Source organism: Cibotium barometz, chromosome 45, assembly GCF_041138505.1.
Source record: "Cibotium barometz isolate CiBa-2024 chromosome 45, ASM4113850v1, whole genome shotgun sequence".
Taxonomy (NCBI): domain Eukaryota; kingdom Viridiplantae; phylum Streptophyta; class Polypodiopsida; order Cyatheales; family Cibotiaceae; genus Cibotium; species Cibotium barometz.
In genome coordinates, this window is record NC_141090.1 from 41,898,936 (window position 1) to 41,918,889 (window position 19,954).

At 44.6% G+C, this 19,954-nt stretch overlaps 1 protein-coding gene and 1 long non-coding RNA gene across 51 annotated transcripts in view; both read left to right on the top strand.

Moving 5' to 3' along the window:
* The first annotated feature begins 1,859 nt into the window (after positions 1-1,859).
* The window catches only part of LOC147612775 (transcriptional corepressor LEUNIG-like), a 70,824-nt gene continuing 52,729 nt past the window's right edge, over positions 1,860-19,954 (top strand). For 4 of the 50 annotated variants that reach the window (XR_015263509.1, XR_015263511.1, XR_015263513.1 and 1 more), the window contains exons 1-10: positions 1,909-2,414; positions 2,632-2,758; positions 2,853-2,950; positions 3,035-3,144; positions 3,232-3,471; positions 3,581-3,666; positions 3,831-3,918; positions 4,015-4,126; positions 4,334-4,383; positions 4,576-4,893. Coding sequence is in view for 31 of the 50 variants with exons in the window: in XM_086783346.1 (XP_086639472.1) it covers positions 2,727-2,758; positions 2,853-2,950; positions 3,035-3,144; positions 3,232-3,471; positions 3,581-3,666; positions 3,831-3,918; positions 4,015-4,126; positions 4,334-4,383; positions 4,576-4,893 (1,134 nt within the window). In the remaining 19 variants the exon portion in view is untranslated. Of the gene's footprint in view, positions 2,415-2,492; positions 2,759-2,852; positions 2,951-3,034; positions 3,145-3,219; positions 3,472-3,580; positions 3,667-3,830; positions 3,919-4,014; positions 4,127-4,333; positions 4,384-4,575; positions 4,894-19,954 lie in introns of all 50 variants that reach the window. The other 46 variants (XR_015263510.1, XR_015263512.1, XM_086783347.1 and 43 more) reach the window with 33 other exon arrangements.
* LOC147612776 (uncharacterized) lies at positions 9,863-10,402 on the top strand. Its single transcript, XR_015263529.1, has 3 exons — positions 9,863-9,940; positions 10,065-10,130; positions 10,327-10,402. It is a non-coding gene; the product is annotated as an uncharacterized LOC147612776 (long non-coding RNA).

A 19,954-nucleotide genomic window follows, 5' to 3' on the forward strand; every position in this document is an offset into this window, starting at 1 on the left:
ACATACATACATAGCATGCAAGTACTATACATATACGTACTCTTTAAAAAATTTTCATTTTCTTCTTCTTCTTCTCGGTCCTTATGTGATTATACATATACATATATATATCTATACTTATGTATGTATGTATGTATGTGTGTGCATGCACGCATGCATGTGATTATCCTCTTCTTGTGTGTGTGCGTGTGTGTGTGTGAGAGAGAGAGAGAGAGAGAGATGAATACGATGGGGGCATGCATTATGATATATGGTACGTCCATGATGGTATGTTATTGATGTGCTTGGTATGCTGAGACGTGTATCGTACATCCGTATGTGCCCCCTGGCATGCTGAGTTGGAAACTACATTACCATATAAGGAGTCTTATGGAACAAAAGCTCACCAAATTTAAACAAATGCTTGCAAAAAAATCCCCTATGGGTAGTATGGGATGCCCATCGTCACTATTTATGGATATAGTCGTGATGCACATGTATGATGGTGAGGGGTATCTCCACATTTTAATCCTTTATGGCTTGGTGGGTAATGTGCACATCTATTGATAGTTGGGTGGTTACTATGAAACCATATTTCAGGAATGGTTGTGCTTGTTGTGTTTTGCTTGTGTTGATATGGCATTGGGTGAAGTGGGATGTTTCATGTGATAGAAGCTTGTAGGCTTAATGTCTTTGCATGGGCGAAAACGATGAGCTAGGAGTGATCTTGTTATACACTCTCTTATTGGGCTACTGTGAAGGGTTAGAGCATTTAAAAAGGGGGTGTGGCTTTTGGGGGCATCATCTTCATCTTCATCTTCATCTTAATAACTACTAGAGGGCTGACCCGTGCTTCACACGTATATCTAGAGTAACAGGAGCCTACTTCTCCTAGAACCACCAAATTGTCTTTGGAACTTCCAAATTCTTGTCACATAGTGAAACTCTTCCTTTATATAATATATAATAATAATATATAGAGATATAGAGAATAGGCACCGGCTTTTTATCGTCGATGATAATAACGGACATTCTAGTTGTAGGTAATCTATGAGCTACAAAGTTTTAGCCGCCCGTGTGTGAAAGCTGCAATTTGGTCACAATTATTTTCACAATTAATGATTGTTTTATTTATAAATAAGAGGTAAGTCAAAATGAGTGTAGTGTAATAATATAAAAGTCCAGTGTCTGTTTACTGTTTGGCAAAACAAGGTTTAGTGAGGCGGGAGAGGTTTTGTTCTTGATTTGGGGACTCGCGGACAGCGGTTGGTGTGAGGTGGGATTTCTATCTGAAGGGACTTGGTGCCTTGAGGGTATGCTAGACTGCCCCGAATAGTTTGCCTCTATATGGGGAGGAGGTGCAAGGAGAGGCAAAGCACGGACCCATGGTAGGCACCTTAGAAACGCACTCACGCACCTTAGTGCGTTCCTAAGGTGCAAGGAGAGGCAAAGCACGGACCCATGTGGTAGGCACATTAGGAACGCACTCACGCACTCGACTTGCGGGAGCACGGACCCATGGTAGGCACCTTAGGAACGCACTCACGTACTCGACTCGCGTGCACCTTAGGAACGCACTCACGCGAGTCGAGTGCGTGAGTGCGTTCCTAAGGTGCCTACCATGGGTCCGTGCTTTGCCTCTCCTTGCATCTCCTCCCCATATATAGAGGCAAACTATTCGGGGCGGGCTAGCATACCCTCAAGGCACTCACGCACCGTGCCTACACTAGGCACGGTGTGTGAGTGCGTTCCTAAGGTGCCTACCATGGGTGCGTGCTTTGCCTCTCCTTGCACCTCCCTGCACCTCTCCTTGCACCTCCTCCCCATATAGAGGCAAACTCTTGGGGGCGGGCTAACATACCCACAAGGCACCAAGTCACTAGGCACGGTGTGTGAGTGCGTTCCTAAGGTGCCTACCATGGGTGCGTGCTTTGCCTCTCCTTGCACCTCCCTGCACCTCTCCTTGCACCTCCTCCCCATATAGAGGCAAACTCTTGGGGGCGGGCTAACATACCCACAAGGCACCAAGTCCCTTCCCACCTCAGAGTTCGAACTTTGGCCCTTCTGTCTATTTGATGAGAATTTCCTGCTGTCACCGTCTTTTCTGGCAGGAGGTCCATGTTTATAAATTGTGGCTATGGCGAATTAGGGGTCTTTGCGTGCCTCCCGCCTCCCTCCCCCTTCCTCTTTTTCTTCCGTCCGTTTCTTTCTTATTCCACTGAAAACAGTAAAGCATCAAGGTACATATCGCGCAGGAGCTCTTACAAAAATCGAGTTGAGGACAGGATTGGCGATCTCGACACCATCGGACGATTTTGTTGCATTGATTGGGAAACGCCGACTCCAACCCGAACCCTAACTTCACCCTAACCCTGGGAAGCAGGTCGGCGTGACCGTAATGGCGGTGATTGCAGTCTAATCAGGTACCAGGCCAAGTAAGTGGCAGACATTTAATTTTTTGTTTCAGAGTGTCTAATTTGCATAGCTCTATCTCTCCTCTTCCATTACTGCAGTTTTTCGAGGGTTCGAAGTCTCTGCATCTGCAGTTCTGGTGTTTTGTCTGGATCCCTTCCCTGAGCTTGCCGGGAGGAAAGCTTAATACATACTTTTCACAGTGAAAATTCTTATAGGTTCAGCGATTTTATGCAGCAGTGCCACACTGGGAAAGCTAGAACTTAGGGCGGAATCCAACTGTCCATAAAATGCTATAGCATATACACCTTTTGCAAGTTTGTTTGTTGGCAAAGATGGCCCAGACTAACTGGGAAGCAGACAAGATGTGAGTTCTCTTTACTTCAAACATTGCTTCCGAACTTGCAGCAGAGAGCGATGTATGCTCACTTTTTGACTCAACATCCTTGATGTATAACCAGGTTAGATGTCTATATTTATGATTACCTTGTTAAGAGGAATCTTCAGGCATCTGCCAAGGCTTTCCAAGCTGAAGGAAAAGTCTCCTCAGATCCAGTTGGTAAGTTCTTTACTCAGTTTCTTGCGAAGAAGTTGGATTGGATGCTTTTGGTTGGTTGGTACTGACCTTTCTGGAAACCTGCAGCAATAGATGCGCCTGGTGGTTTCCTTTTTGAGTGGTGGTCTGTATTTTGGGATATCTTTATCACTCGCACGAATGAGAAACACTCTGAGGTGGCAGCCTCTTATATTAAGGTGATATAAGCATTTCTCTATGATCAAGTATAAAGATGCTGAGAAATTGTGGTGTTTATGCCCTTTTTTGCCAAGCTGGGTAAACAGACTCAGCAGCTAAAAGCACAAGAGCAGCAGCAGCAGCAGCAGCAGCAACAACTACAACAACAGCAGCAGCAACTCCAACTTTTGCGACAGCAGCATCAACCCCCAAGAAGGGAGGGCACCCACCTTGCCATCAGTGGAGTTGCCAATTGCGTGGGGGCAAGTGCATTGGCAACAAAGATTTATGAAGAACGTTTGAAGCATCCACAGAAGAGGGATGGGATGGAAGATGCAACTACGAAGGTGGGATGTCTAATTTAGACTTAGAGCACATGGAATGCTAAATATGATTCGGTCATCGTAAAACTTTTCTGTATCTCTAGGTGTTTAGTATTGCTTTGCATGATTGCAGAGGTATGGGGATACTACCAATCGATTAGTAGATGTCACCCAAGCTCCTTTGTTGAAGACAGCAGCTCCAACTGATCAGCCTTCTGGGTAAAATCATCTATCATCATTTCAAACAATTGTGGGTTTTGTGGAAATAGTCGACGGCACTCAGTAGTGATGCCCAGTCCTGATTGACATATTCTGTTTTTATTTTGCCACTGTCTTACTTTCTTTAAACCTTTACTTTCTTTAAACCTTTCTGATGCAAGCAGACAGATGCTGCCTGATGCAGCTGGTAATATGAGTACATCTCTTCAGCAAGTACAAATTCGAAACCAGTCTATTCCTGGAACCAGTCAGGCAAGTCTTGTGGGTTGTTTTTCGAGTTTTGTGATCACTTGAGGAGTGAAAGGATCTTATTCGGTGTTCTTGTCTAAATCTCAATTACATTTTCAGGACAATAAGAGTGACATAACTGGAGTTCTTAATCAAAGGTCACCTGCAACAGATCCTGCTATCTTTGGAATACCAGGTGTTGGACATTCGAAACCGAGCCTTTTAAGTCCAGGTCCTTGCTCAGCTGTCCTCCAAAACTTTACAGGGCATCTCTTGAATATTTGCGCATACATGCTTTTTTGTGCGTTTGTTGTGATTATATTGTGCCAAGAAGGCTGTAACATGAGCGTGTACTTCATAGAAGACAATGTTGTTTTGGACTAGAATTGAGCATCTCTTTTGGAGCCTTCGTACTAACTGGACATGTTTATTTGCTCAGGTTTACACCAAGGTGCCAATGCTCTACCTTTGAAAGGCTGGCCTTTGACAGTAAGGTTACTGTACATGTGGTTGCTGCTTGATATTTCTACGAGGCTCTAGTTTAGGGGGGATCCTCTAGTTTAAGGGGGATCCAACAGCTTGTGTCTAGCAATTTGGAAACGTCTGCTTATTCAAGGGTCATTTTGTTTGCAATAGTCTGCATGTATTTCTTATTCTGCACTTTTCTTTGTTGAAATCTAGGGGCTTGATCAAATTCGTCCAAACTTGGTGCAACCAAAGTCTTTTATCCAATCTCCACAACAGTACCATCTGCTTAGCTCTCAGCAACAGCAACTCTTGTTGTTGCAGGCGCAGCAGGCACAAGGAAATTTTTCATCTACTAGCTCTTCTCTACTTGGAGATATGGAATCTAGAAGGTTTAAAATGCTTCTGAGCAGAAGTGGCATTCCTAGTAAGGATGGTCATCCTGATGGTATTGGTGATGTCATGCAAGGTGTGGGTTCTTCCATGCAAGCTGCTTCTCCAGTTTCACGTAGTAATGAAGATGTACTCATGAAGGTAGGGGATTGCTTTTGTTTTTCTGCCGTACTCTACTGATTGCGTTGTTTTGTGATTGTGATGATAAGGACCAAGGTCACTAATAACTATTATATTATTTTTCTAGTGTATAATTGTTGTTCTAATTGCATCATTTCGTACATTGCTGTGCTTGATTTTTTTTTTCCCGGAGAAGAGACTTCTATTACGTACGGAAAAATATACAAGAGGGATATTTCAAACCAAACAAGGAGGAAATCTCAACCAGTCCGGTACCTTGTGCTGCCAACAAGTTCCCATGTTTGTTGCATCTGCAACCCATCTTTGCCCAAAAGCCTCATTAGCATGAAACGAAACCTCAGCCACCTATCCATGGCCATCTGCAGCTCTGCTCAAACAGTAGAAAAATATGTCTGGGATCCAAGGAGACTGTGGATGCTTCTCGTGTTCCCTTTGAAGCTCAACAATCCTGTGCCTGATAGCTCTCTCCTTCCAAGGCTTCATGTTTCTTGGCCAGAGCAACACTATGATACTTACTACTGGTTGGTCCTCTTCAGGGCCAAACCAACTCTCTGTCGAGGGTCAGGATTGTCACATGACCTCCAAATCTCTCTGACCTTGTGTGAAATATTTGCATCCAAATAGAGAGAATCAGGGATACGGACACGAGGGGATGCCATGTGAATCCCCAGCTCCCTAAGGCACAAAACTACCGGGCTTATGATTTCTTTTAACATGCCACGTGAGAAATGAGTCTTCCAAGTTCAACGGGAAGATGGATGGTGGAGTTGTTACAACTTGGCCTTGAAAGATGGCTACCACTTTCGCAGCAATAGTGCTTGTCACCATTCCCGGAATTTATAAGATTTACATGCATGTATCAATATTTTACAGATTTATCTGGATTTATGGACACTTGGACAACCTTTGGGAATGGGAGGTTATCCAATTAAAGATTCCGGGCATTGAGGGACATCACGTGGGTGCCTAGGAAGAAGACCTAGTCCTTGGATTATGGAGGATTGGTGCTCTATAGAAGGCCAATCGAGTGGAAAACAAGCTAAAAACAGGTTATTTGTGCATGAATCACCAAGATGGAACAAAAAACCACTAGTGGACACCCTAGTGTGTTGTAACATCCAGCCCAATCGAAATCACCGAAAGCATGTAGCTGTAACTCATCCCCCTGGAACAGAACAATTGAAGGAACTGAGCGCCTCGCAAACAGTGGAAAGCCCACTTGAGAGCCTGCAAATGCTTCAGGTTGTGCATAAATTTGCTTAACTATGAGACTCCAAAGTGAATGTCTGGCCTCATATTGCATAATCATCATCATCGCCATTGTGACTATCAAGAAGGCGCTGTCTGATGTTGCCAATGTTGTCCATCTTTGGTGTTTACGGAATTATACTCAACTATTTAAAAGGGATTAAGATAAGGCGACAAATTTGTAAACCATTGATACATACACATAACAACAAAAGAAATCACATAATGCGATAAAGACACCACATTGGACTTGAACAACGACCCTCCCTTAGGTAATGATATATTATTCGAGAGTGAGTTTTAAATACCGAGGTGTCACGTAGGACTGCTAGATTTTCACATAACATAAAAGTAAACACAAAATGCAGCGCTTGAGAATAGTGCTCTTAGGACAAGTGCCCAGAGTGCTCTTCCCCTATCACAACCCTCATCCCTCCATGGAGTAGGCGACATAGTATTCATGGGCTATAGATGATTGACATGATGGATCAACCATCTAATGTACCGCTCCCAATCTCTTAAGCGTTATAGGAAAGCAACCTTTACAGATAGTAAAAGTGTCCTGCTTCCAATCAGGAATAGGCTCATACCGATGAAACCACTGAATTCCTAAGATCATGTCGTACCCCAAAAGAGGCGAGACAATGAAATCTCGTTGGAATGAGGCCTTTTGAACTGCAAAGGCAAACTGCTGTGCCTTTTAAGATATGTGCGGAGACCAGGTGTGAACCCGTCCACATCCAAATAATATGGCACTAATGTACAGCTCATTTTGATAGCCAACTGGGGAGAGATGGCGTCTTTAAAATTGCCCATGTCAAATAGGACTACAAACTGGCAGCCCTTGTGTGTTGGGTTCAAAGTTACGAACTGTGAACGGGATGTCAGGATCTAATCCAGGAATGAATTGATCCATCTTGGCTTGCTCAGATAACCCTAACTATTGTGCTAAAGTTATAACCTTACCGGAAAACTAAAGCACGGGTGACCCGTTCTGTCTGAGTCCATAGAACTCACCTGCCAGGTTGGTCAAATACTCGGGAGGGAGAAATCTGGTCTTAAGGTCATGGACAAAGGTATCCTAGTGAAAAGTTATGACACTTGTGGTCGGGTCTATATGAAGACTAGACCAATGCTGCCACCAAGCGATTGCCTCACCTGTAAGTGTGTGATCCTAGCTAAAGGAAAATGAGCATTAAATTGATGAATAAACTGATTAACAGCTAAATGATCACACTTACTAAAGTTCGATTGAGTTCAGATGACGGTAGTTGATGTCGCGAGATTTTGGTTGGTGGTACCTATGGGTGAGGAAACTGAAGAGGTGTTGATACCTCAGATGTATGGCCTCCTTTTCCCTTTGGTGCTCGAGTAATACACGCTCTCGATCAAGCTCTCGTTGATGCTCCCGAGCGGTTAGTTGAGCCTGACGACGGTCTTCATCGATCTTGCGTTGGGTTTCCTCATAGTCTCGTCTGTCTGCTTTTTCTTCCCGCCGTCTGGCTTCATCCTCTCGTCTTTGTTGTTCCTCCTGAAAGAAGAGGGCAACGAAGTCAGGGGTAATTGGAGGAGTGGGTTTTGTTGCTGTTGCCTCCAAGAGTCACTCCATAAGAAGCTGGTTTTGTGCTCGGAGTAGAGCTATGGTGTCTATAGTAGGTGGAAGAGCAAGGTCTCCTTGGGGGGAGACGTCTTCCTGATGTGTACTCTGGAGACATGTTACTAAAGTTGGTGGTCGTGCTAGAGCGACGTTTGACCATCCAAGGATGCTCTCACGCTAGGATGCGGTGTGTTTGGACAAGCTGAATCTGATACCAATGTAACATGCAGCGGAATTATGCGTAATGAAGGATCCTGTCACACAGTCTCACACCGCCTTCTTTATTGTGAGTTTCGCGAGTTTTTAGCAATCCACTTTATCACTTCAAACTTTAAGAGATTAGAGAGAGAGAGAGAGAGAGAGAGAGAGAGAGAGAGATTTGTACGGCGTATTGGGTCCCAAATTACCCACTGAAGGGTCCTCTCCCATTGCTAGGAGTATTTGCTTTATTATCTTTGAAGAGAATGACCGAGGGACTGACTTTGGGCTGTAGATAAGCCAAACGCAAGACCTTTTGAAAGACCAAGAGTCGGGCTGAACTGTACACGGCTGTAGAAGCACCAATGATGACCGATCTCAAGCCTATGCACTCTTCCAATGGAATGTAGGAAGGCTGCAAATCTGAGGCTGAGAGAAGGGGCTGATTGGGACTCTTCTAGGCTGTGAATGCATGCTGAAAATGAATGTATGAATGCGTTTTACCTTCACCAGAAGGGATTTAGCAAAACGATGATATGATGAATGCTGAAAATTGTGTGAATGCTGAATACGCAAGGTACTGTAGTGGCTGAATGCTGTAGGTGTTGCGTTTTGATGAAGATATGCTGAATGCTCAATTGTGGATGCTCCTTGTGCTGAAGGAAGAAACACTTGATTGCTGATGATATGAATGATATGCAATGGTAGGCTATTTATATGCCTTTAATGAGCAGGTTGGCTGGCTGAAAGCTGGCCGATTGCATCATATCTTGCATCAAATGGATAATGTTGATAATAATATGGTAAAATGCCAGATAAATGATATAAAATATGGGAAAAATACTGGATGATATTCTGAGTCTTGTGCAATGATCTAGATGGTCTATATGCATATGGGATGAATGAAATGCAAAATGCAGACATGATTTGATGTAAACCCTAAGGCTTCCACTTACTTCTATATGTGACTGACTGACTCTTTAAGGCTGAGGAATGACCTACGTATAAGAAGGCAGTTAACTTGCAGGTACACACGTAAGTAAAAATGGTGTTGCTGAGAGGAAGAATAGACTCATTTGTGATGTGGCCAGGGCGATGCTCAATGAAAAGAGCATGCCAAACTATTATTAGGCGGAAGCGTGTGCCACAGTGGTGTATGTACTTAATAAGACACCCACAACAACCATACATGGAAGTATGCCAGAGATGCGGCTTACAGGTTTTAGGCCAGACATTGGACACCTCAAAGTGTTTGGTTGCACAGCTTATGTACATGTGCGTGATGAGAGAAGGAGGAAGCTGGATCCTAAGGTAGAAAAGTGTGTGTTTGTTGGATATGCACAGGATTGCAAGGTGCGCATGGTAGATGTGCAACCCCAAGAGAAGAAGAAATCGAGGATGAAGCCTAAGGATTACAATGGGGTCACGACGTATGACAAATATCAAATCCTAAAGGGTTCTACTATTGCACAGTGTTGCATTGATGATGAGCCATCTTGTCACCATGCACTACAATGCAGAATGCATGTGACAATACTTCTTGGTTTTTGGGAGTAAAGCTCTAGTTTGAGGCAGTTGTGTGTTCTGCTTTAGGATTTGTGAGGACATTGGATGGGGAGTCTTTACTTGCCCAAAAAGTAGACTAACCGTCAAAACTTTCGTTAGTTTTGTTTGTTAGTCAAAATAGTTCGTCTTTATGAACATGGGGGTTCAAAATCAATTGTCTTGGAGGGACTAGTGTGAGAAGTGGTTGATAGGACCTCTCTTGTTTTGGACACTAAAAATATATCTATGAGATCTATCTGGATGGTTGAGATTGCTGGGACATTTGGTAGCCTCTAGAATAGTCGACCTTCAGTTTTCGCCTAATTTGGTGGGTTGAAAGAATAGTGGAAACCGAACTTGTGATAGTTGTTGGTTCATGACAGGCTACTCGTATTCAAAGAGCATATAGTATCCGAAAGAGCTTATTGCCTTTCCAATGGATGGCTTAGGGAATGCAAGGTGACTCGAGTGTTAGCATATTTATCCCCATGTATTTGCCCATATTTGATCCCTTTTATGGCCCTTGGCTGGCCGCCTGTGTTTTCTCATATTTTTTTCCCTTTTTCCTCGGTGTTTTTGCTAGGGTGGTGTTGCTACAATCGGCCAACTTCTGTTGCTCGAGTCGGCCAGCTTCTTCACCTATGAATAGGTGGGCTAGCCTCTCCCATTCCATATCATTCATAGTTGTATAGCTTCATACCTCTCTCTCTTGCACTCTCAGTTCAGCACATTCTAGTGCTCCCCTTGCTTCCACTCTATGCACACTCCATCGCTCTAGGATCAACGTTTTTCCTGATGCTCCATATTCTAACCTGTCTACAGTCCTTATCCTCTGCATTTTTAAGATTTGCAGCCCCCTGGTTGCTGCGTTGTCTGGGCAGTTGCTGCTGGTTGCTCTACCTTCACCTAGGCATCCCGAAGGTACCTTCTCTTCAGTATTTTTTTCTCATCTGAGGTGTGGAAGCTGGTCGGCCTGTATTTTCAGTTTTGCAGCCCCTTTGTTGGCTGCGTTTTCTTCTCCAGTGGACACTATCTCTTGCAGAGGGGGTCTTGTGTGGATTCTGGCTTTGGTGGCAGGTTGGTACCTGTGGTGGACACTTCTTTCTTTTGAGTTGTGAGTTTTCTTTTGAGATTGAGCCCAAGTTCAGTGATAGCCGCCTCGACTGTGCTTAGTCTGCCAAGTTGGATGTCTCCAACTATACATTGTGGAAGGTGAAGGTGAAGTCGGCCTTGCGTGGAGTGGATCTTTGGGACTAGCTAGTCATAACTGCCAATGCAACCCCTCTGGCCCTCTCTACTGTTGGTGTGACTCAGGCGTAGGTTGATGCTTAGGCGTCAAATGATCGTCGTGTTTTCTCTTTTCTCATGTTGAATTGTCAGGATTCTGTTCTCTCTCATGTGCGTACAACAGATGTGGCACATGAAGTTTGGAAGGCCCTTGCAGATCTTTACAAGATTGTTCTCTCTCATGTGCATACAACAGATGCGGCACTTGAAGTTTGGAAGGCCCTTGTAGATCTTTATGAGATTAAGTCTCTGGGACGGATTTTGGCTTTGGAAAAGCAACTTACGAATCTTTCAGTTTCCGCTTTTTCTTCTTTATCTGCTTTCATCACAAAGATGAAAGATCTCTGGGACGAGCTTGTTGTACGTGGCAAGAATATCTCTACACAGGATATGGCTATTCGGCTTCTCTCCAAGCTTCTAGAGAGGTTTGATACTTTCTTTTTGTCTTCTGTTTCTTCTCCTCTTGTTGTTCCCGATACTTGGGAGAAAGTTCTCCCCTCCATTATATAGATTGAGTCTTGCTTGGAGCGGACCGGCACCTCTGGTGGTTCTGATGGAGCTTTGGCTGCTCGAGATAAAGGGAAGAATCCACAGAAAAAAGGAAAAGAGGGTTCTAACGAGAACTCCAAGGACAACGACAAAGATAAAGACAAAACAAAGATGTGGAGTGTCACTATTGTGGGAAGAAGGGTTAGAAACAACCCCAATGCTACAAGAAGTGGGAGGAAGAAGGAAGGACTCTACCTCTACAACGTTGTCCCAGACCAAGAAGGATGATGATATTCTTCTGTTAGCTGGTGGCCCAATGCTTCTCTCGTACACTGGCGCTTGTGACTTCTTAGTCTAGGTCTTGGATTGTAGATGGCGGTGCTATTGCTCACATGACACCTCAATAGGATTGGTTCCAGACCAAGAAGGATGATACAGTGATGTCCTAGACCAAGAAGGATGATGGTGTTCTTCTGTTAGCCAGTGCTTCTCGTACACTGGTGCTTGTGACTTCTTAGTCTAGGTCTTGGATCGTAGATAGCGGTGCTATTGCTCACATGACACCTCATTAGGATTGGTTCGAGGACTTTTCTGCCCAGATAGGTACTATCACTTTGGGTGATTCTGATAGAATGCACAGCGGAAGATGGGAAAGTGGAAACACAGGAGAGAGTGAGAGAGAGAGAGATGGAGAGAAAACACAGTTGTATACCTGCTCTCAATATCACCAAACAAGAATATAAGTCCCGAGCAAGAGGGGAAGAAGACCTCGTATGTGAGGGATTGCAGCAAGCCAATATGGAGAGGCACTAAGGCATGCAAGAGGAAAATATCCAAGCTAGGTCTGAGGAGGGAATGACCTGGCTATATATATGCCAGAGTAGGGGCAACCGACCAGCTCTCTCACGACTAGGGAAAAAGGCAAGACTCCATAAAATGGAAAAAAACGGGAATATAATGTGAGGGGTGACCAACCCCTCTAGCTAACATGGTCAGCCCTAAAGGCTAAAATAGGACACCACAAAGGAAGCTAATATCAAGGGGATGATGATGTCTAACATCCCCTCTTAGCACCAGATGCTGAGAGAACTCCAAGAAGCCAGAGACACCGTCCTCAATCAAAGATGAAAGACTGCAACAACAGGTACCAGCATAGTCACCAGAAATGTTTCGGGGTTTTTGACGTTTCGGGGTTTTTGAGGTTTCGGGGTAAAACGTTTCGGCCTTCGGCTAAGAAACGTCAAGGTTTTGGATTTTTATATATATAAATACAATAAAATAGTGTAGAACTTATAGTTTGTTTGTAGGCCAAAGCTTGAAGGTTTAAACACACCAAGGATAAGAGAAGTCATGAATCATGACCAAAAGTTAACTAGTAAACTTTAAAGTCCTAAGACTTGTGATTACAAAATGAAAGAGAATTACATTTTAGTGAACGCTATTATTTCATACATGCCAATGAATCAATGATGACTTGACTTTCAACTCTCCAATGATCATAAACCACTTCATAAATAAAAGAGGAGACAAGTGTAGAGTCTATTAAAGAAAGCAACATGCGTTTCATGGTTCACAAATCACAATGGAGTCATGGACCAAGAATTAAATCCAAAAAACTACAGAAGAGAAATTTGTAGTACAAAACGTGGCATAATGCACTAGTGTCTATATGTAGGCAACAGGCTAGATAGCAAAAATATAAAACTAAAGTGTGCAGGCTCTGGGCATCAAGGCTCGCGCTCATCTACATCACTATCAGAGTTTGATGAGTCTCACATCATCGCTCGCATGAGAAATGAGCCACCACGACGAGCTCCTCGTCGATAAGCAACAATGCTCCGCTGTGTGGCATCATGACCATCTACATCGACAGAACTACCCACTGGCTCAACCGGATCTGGAGGTGAAGGCTCATTAGCTTGAAGTAGTGGCGCTGGACGCCTAGCACGAGTCACATGTCTAAAGCGCGCCTCATCCTCTCGAAGAAAATCGTATGCCAGCTCCTCATCTATACGTGTGTGAATGAACATGAGATCAATATGCTCCCCACGTTCAAGGCCAATCTCTAGCTTTGCAAAAATCTAAAGCAATAGCAAGTCTAGCCTTTAAGCTCTTGCGAAGTGCTTCAAATATGAAATGACATACCTTTGTAGCACTAGAAAAAGATAACCAAAGCGTGTCGCGGCGGGCCTCACGAGCTCGTACTTGCAAGTTGCTCTAAAGAGAGCCAATGCGTGCGGTCTTTTTGTGATGAATGTTATGATTCACAAGGCTTTTTCAAGCACTGGCTCTACCCAACACAATTGGGCAATGTCTTCCATCATTAGGTCAAGAGAATGTGAAGCACAAGGTGAAACCGATCCCGTCAAGTGGGAAAGACTCCGTTGGACACCCACACGCTTAATAGCACAACTTTAAAACCACAAATTTGAAATGGACAACTTAATACAACTTGAAATTAAATGAAATGAAATGGAAAAATGGACACTAGCACTGGGGCCGGAACGGGCCGACCCCCCCTCTCAATATATGATATATTTATTGGGAGTATTTAACAAATACAATGCTCCATGGGTTCCAAGAACCAGATAATGTCCATGTACATATGAAAACAGTACCAAACAAATAGGCTCGAATTTCGATGTAGAAGCTCGAAGCAGAATGACCACTAGTGTGGTCCAATCGCTACGGTCCTGTGCTTTCACTGGACTCCGCGGAGAGCGCCTCACTGGTGTTCCGAGACCACGCACAAACAGGCTCTCTCGTACTAACGCCTGGCTCTCCCGATCTCAGCACCTTTGGACCGAGGTTTGCCAATATAGCTTGGACAACCCGGCACCGAACGGGTGTGGCCGTAGAGGGAATGAATCCCTTAGCAGATTTAATACAAAGTACTTTATTTAAATCTGAAAATTCACTTACTTGTTGTGGATGACAGAAGGAAGTCCAATACCCATGTGCGCTCTTTCTTGAGAAATACACCGAGGCACAGCACGTAGAGAGAGGTAGCTTGCAGCCACCGGCCTGTAGCACACATTTGAAGAGGATTCACAGCACACAGCCGCTCTGTTGAGAAAGAGGCGCCCACAGTAGACAGAGGGAGCAGCGCCTGTAGAGGATGCAGCTTGCACCGCTGCTTGCTTGTATGGTGGGCAGCCCACTAGACAACCAGCGTAGCCCTTAGCAATAGGGATTCTAGTCGCCAGCAGAAGGTACTGAAGTGCAGCCAAATAGAAGCAGTCGGCTGTGTATGATGTGAAGCAACCGCCTGCAGGAAAGCTCACGCAGCCTGTATAGATAGGAGGATACTGTAGAAGGTGGGCAGCCTGCAGGTAAAGCTGGCGCAGAGGTTGTAGCCTGAAGAGGAGGTACGCCTGGAGGAACAGCCGGCTGTAGTAGAGCCTTCAAGTGGTAGCAGCCGCCTTTGTGTAGGCAAAACAGCCTGCAGGAAAACAGGCGCAGCAGTACAGGGGAAGATGGTAGCCGCCTATAGTTGCAGCCAGCCGCCTGGGGGAAAGAGTAGCGTGGAGTTAACAGCCGTAGAGCAAACAGCCACCTGCCATAGTATTCAGCCTCCTGTAGAGAGGCAGGCGCAGCCAGCAGCAGAGGGTACTGCAGCAGTCGCCTTCATGAAGAACATGCGCCAGAGGGAGAGATGGTCGCCGGTTGATGAATCCACGCCAGATAGAAGCGATGATCTTTTTTTTTACGCTTGAAGGAGGGAGTCCTTTTTAATAAATTAATGTGGAGTTAACTAGGTGATACCCACGTTTGCATGTGGGTGGGGAGTTTGGGTAGGTGCCCATGCCCACCCCCACACTCACTTAAGTGGGGCTCCCCACCTTGGCCCCTAAGTGGGTGCCCACTTTTAAATAAATGTGAACACCTAACCTTATAAAACAAAGGGGTTAGAATAAAATATTAAAACAACATGTGTAACATACTTACCACCTGTTCACATGCACTAAAACTCGTCAGAATACAGAGCAGACTTCACGACTCACTGGCAGGCGTCCCCGCTCAGTAAGTAACACGTCAAGCAGGCAAACACACAAATACATGTCATGCGAAAAGAGTTTCAAGCATGCAAATCATGTGTGCATGTGCAAATAGTAACATGGACATATCTCCCGTTCATGGAACAAGTACAAAATATCTGCGGCACAAAATTGGCACGACATAAAAACATAAAAACCTGGTCTTCTTATGGAGTGACAGTCCCATAGGTAAGATGATGGGGAGAAACCTGAATTAGGGTTTAGAGTTCATTCATGGGAGACATACACAGAGAAGCAAGGGAGAGAGAGAGAGAGAGTTGTGGGGATAAGTCAACTCATGAAAAGCATGAGTGTGTGACTCCCCTATCACACATGTATATTGCACTAGTACACATAGTGCACTTAGTACATTAAAAGTACTAAGTGTACTATGTACTATAACTTATGGGCTTGTACACACTATAAGGGTGGGCATAACGCCTTTACCCCAACAACCTCCCACTTAAAGGCAAAGTGCCCTTAAGTAAAGGAAAAGAAAAAATCAGCATGTACATGATAATATACAAGGCCATATCAAGGCTGAAACTGGCCTCATCCAATGCCCATCAAGTGTCTGCAATGAGCAAACCGCTCCGGAGGCAAACTCTTCGTCAACAGATCAGCCGGGTTGTCATCCGTGTGAATCTTAACAAGCTGAATTTGCTTGTTCTCTATCACTTCTCTGATGAAGTGATACTTCACATCCACATGCTTCGTCTTTGCATGAAAGACAGGGTTCTTTGCCAACTGGATGGCACTCTGACTGTCACAATGCAACAATGGAATATCCCCTGTATAACCCAAATCAACCACTAACCGAGATAGCCATAATGCCTCCTTGCAAGCCTCTGTGGCTGCAATATACTCGGCCTCTGTAGTAGATAAGGCAGTGCACTTCTGCATCCTGGATATCCATGACACAGCACCTCCTGTGAATGTAAATACATAACCGGTAGTAGACTTCCGGTTATCTGGATGACCGGCATAATCCGAATCCGTGTAACCATGCACTAATGCATCCTGTTTGCCAAAGCAAATGCACAAATCCTGTGTGCCCTTCAGGTATCTCATGACACCTTTCACTGCTTCCCAATGCTTCTTGCCAGGGTTGGCCATGTATCTAGAAACCACTCCCACTGCAAATGCAATGTCCGGCCTAGTAGCAACCATGGCATACATGAGACTGCCACAAGCTGAAGCATACGGAATCTTGGCCATATCAGCCCTGTCACTATCCGACTGTGGGCTGTCCATAGCACTGAGTTTCACATATGGAGGCAAAGGAGTACTAGCTTTCTTCCCCCCGTCCATATTGAACCTCTGCAAGACTTTGCCAATGTATTCCTTCTGAGACAAATACAACACATGCTGATTTCTGTCCCGAAGTATCCGCATACCCAAGATGTGATTAGCATCACCCAAATCCTTCATATCAAAGGTTTCATGCAGCCTCTTCTTCAAAGCATCCATCTCTTTACGAGATTTCCCGGCAATCAACATATCATCAACATACAAAATGAGAATCAATAGACTGCCATCCAAAGCTTTCTTGGTGTACAAGCAGTGATCTATGTCACTTCTCCTGAATTTCTGTGATTTCATGAATGTATCAAATTTATGATACCATTCTCGTGGTGCCTGTTTTAGCCCATAAAGACTCTTTTTCAGCTTGCATACAAGCTTCTCCTTTCCTCTCACTGCATAACCCTCTGGCTGCTGCATATATATTTCCTCATGGAGATCACCGTGAAGAAAAGCAGTCTTCACATCCATCTGAATCAAGTCCAGATCATCATGCGCAACCAAAGCCAACACAGCTCTAAGTGTGGTCATTTTGACCACTGGAGAGAAGATCTCCTCAAAGTCCACACCATATTCCTGTTTAAAGCCCTTAGCCACTAACCTGGCTTTGTATCTTGGCTTAGCATCTGATGCAACTTTGAGCCTGTATACCCACTTGCATGGCAAAACCTTCTTGCCTGCAGGCAAAGGCACCAACTTCCATGTTCCATTTTTATGCAGAGAATCCATCTCTGACTTCATGGCACGCTCCCAAAGAGCCTTGTCTACCCTCTGTAAAGCCTCCTTGTAACATGAGGGCTCCCCACAGTCAGTGAGCATCAAGTAGTCAACCCCTGGAACAAACCTGTCAGGGGCTCTGGAGGGTCTAGTGGACCTCCGTACCCAATGACCATCATTTGCAGGTTGCTGTCCAGCCTGCATATCACCCATTGGTGGCTCCTGTTCCATGCCATAAGGCTGAAAAATCATGCCCGGTATCTCCTCCAACTGTGGTATATCCATAGGGATATCTTCTGCCATATCTGGCTGTCCATTTGGACCATTTTCAGCACCATTTAAGGGCTGGTTTTCTTGCTGTAATGGCTGATTTACAGCCCTTTGTTGTTGTCCATGATGTCCATCATCATCAAAGATGACTCTGCCAGGCTCCTGTTGCCTTGCAGGCTCTTTATACATGCATGTTTCATCAAAAATGACATCATTGCTGCGTATGATCTTTCTATTTATGGGATCCCAAAGTCTATACCCCATTTCACCTCTGTCACCATATCCTAGGAATATGCATTTATGAGACTTAGGATCAAGTTTGGTGCGCATTTCCCTGCGTATGTGCACGTACGCAACGCAACCAAACACTCTCAAGTGCTTGTATGACGGAGGCTTTCCTGTCCATACTTCTTCTGGCACTTTCCCACCAAGCCTCGTGTTAGGTGACCTGTTTATAAGGTGAACGGCTGTCATAACAGCTTCAGCCCAAAAACCATGAGGTAATGCAGCATGCGACAACATAGAACGGACCTTCTCCTGTATGGTCCTGTTCATCCTCTCTGCTGTCCCGTTTTGTGGAGGATCATAAGGAGTAGAGAGCTCCCTCTTGATGCCTTTAGCATCACAAAAGTCCTGAAACTGTTTGGACATGTACTCTCCACCATTGTCGGAACGCAAAGCCTTCAGTGTTTTGCCAGTTTGATTCTCAACAAGAGCAACAAACTTCTCAAACACTGAGAATGTATCACTCTTCAAACGAAGAGGATAAACCCACACCTTGCGTGTGGCATCATCTATAAATGACACAAAATATTTTGCCCCTCCCAAAGAAAGCTGAGGCATCTCACATACATCTGTATGCACAAGCTCTAACTGAGCATCTTTCTGTCCAAGAGCTTTCTTGTGGGGGCACTGTAGTTGCCTACCATAAATACAATGCTCACAAAACTGAAAACTTGAAAACTTTAGAGAAGGCAAGTAACCCAAACGAGACAATTGCTCCATTCCCTTGACACTCATGTGTCCCAACCGGCTATGCCACATAGAAATTTCCGGCAGCTCGGTTGCATTTACATTAGCATGGTGACAAACACCTGCATGCATAAAGTAAAGAGTGTCCACTTTAGAGCCTCTGGCAACAACCAGTGAGCCCTTACTAATTTTCCACTTTCCACTACCAAATGTGGTAACATAATCAGCATCATCAAGCTGTCCAGTAGAAAGCAGATTCTTCTTGATCTCAGGCACATGCCTGACATCATGGAGCATAAGCTGTGAGCCATCTGAAAATACAAGCCTTACATCACCTCTGCCAAGTATCTTGCATGCATGGTTATCACCCAAATAAACCACTCCTTCATTGCCAGCAGTATACCTGACAAACAAGTCTCTGCAACCTGTGACATGAAAGGAGGCACCTGAATCAATGATCCATGAGTGCATACCATGACCACCTGTAAGAAGTGAATGGGCATCAAGTGAAGACGTAAAGAGGACCTCATCCTCACTGCCACCTGCATGTGACACATTGATTTCTTCGATCTTGACTCCACTTTTGCTCTTTGGCTTTACATCTTTGGCTTCATCCTTCTCTTTGTCTTTGCCTTTTCCCTTTTCTTTTTGATCATTTTTCCATTTGTAGCATTGCTTTTTAATGTGTCCCTTCTTGCCACAATAATGGCATTCCAAATCCTTTTTGGAGCGAGACTTGCTCCTTCCCCTTTCTTGGCTTTTCCCCCTTTGCTGGGATCTCCCTCGTGCATTCATTGCATTGGACTTTCCCACAGAGTTGTTTTTCCTGTTCATCTCTTCTTGAAGAAGAGCACCCTCAACATCTGCATATGACAGCATAGCATGCGAATTACTAGTGGCTGTCCTGAATGTGTCCCAACTCTCTGGCAAAGTGCATAACAAAAAAGTGGCTTTGAACTCATCGTCCATTGCCAACTTTTGATTGATGACCTGGCTGACAATACCATTAAACTCATTTAAATGGGCTGTCATAGAAGCCCCTTCCTTCATCTGAAGACCTATGAGTTTCTTCAACCAATACACTTTGCTTGAGGCACTTTGTTGGGCATACAAGTCCTGCAATCTCTGCCACATTCCCCAAGCTGTCTTCTCTTCACGAATGCTGAAAAGTAATGAGTCTGACACAGACAACATGATAGTAGATCTTGCCAGCTCATCCATATCTTCCCACTCTTCAGCTGTAAGAGAAGCGGGCATCACACCCCTTTCTTTGATAGGCTTGTGCTGCTTTTTCTGGAGCAACACATTGTAGCACTGGGTTTGCCAAATATCATAGTTATGCGAGCCTTCAAGCTTCTTGATGTGAAGCAATGAAGAGCTCTCACCTGTGGTTGCCATA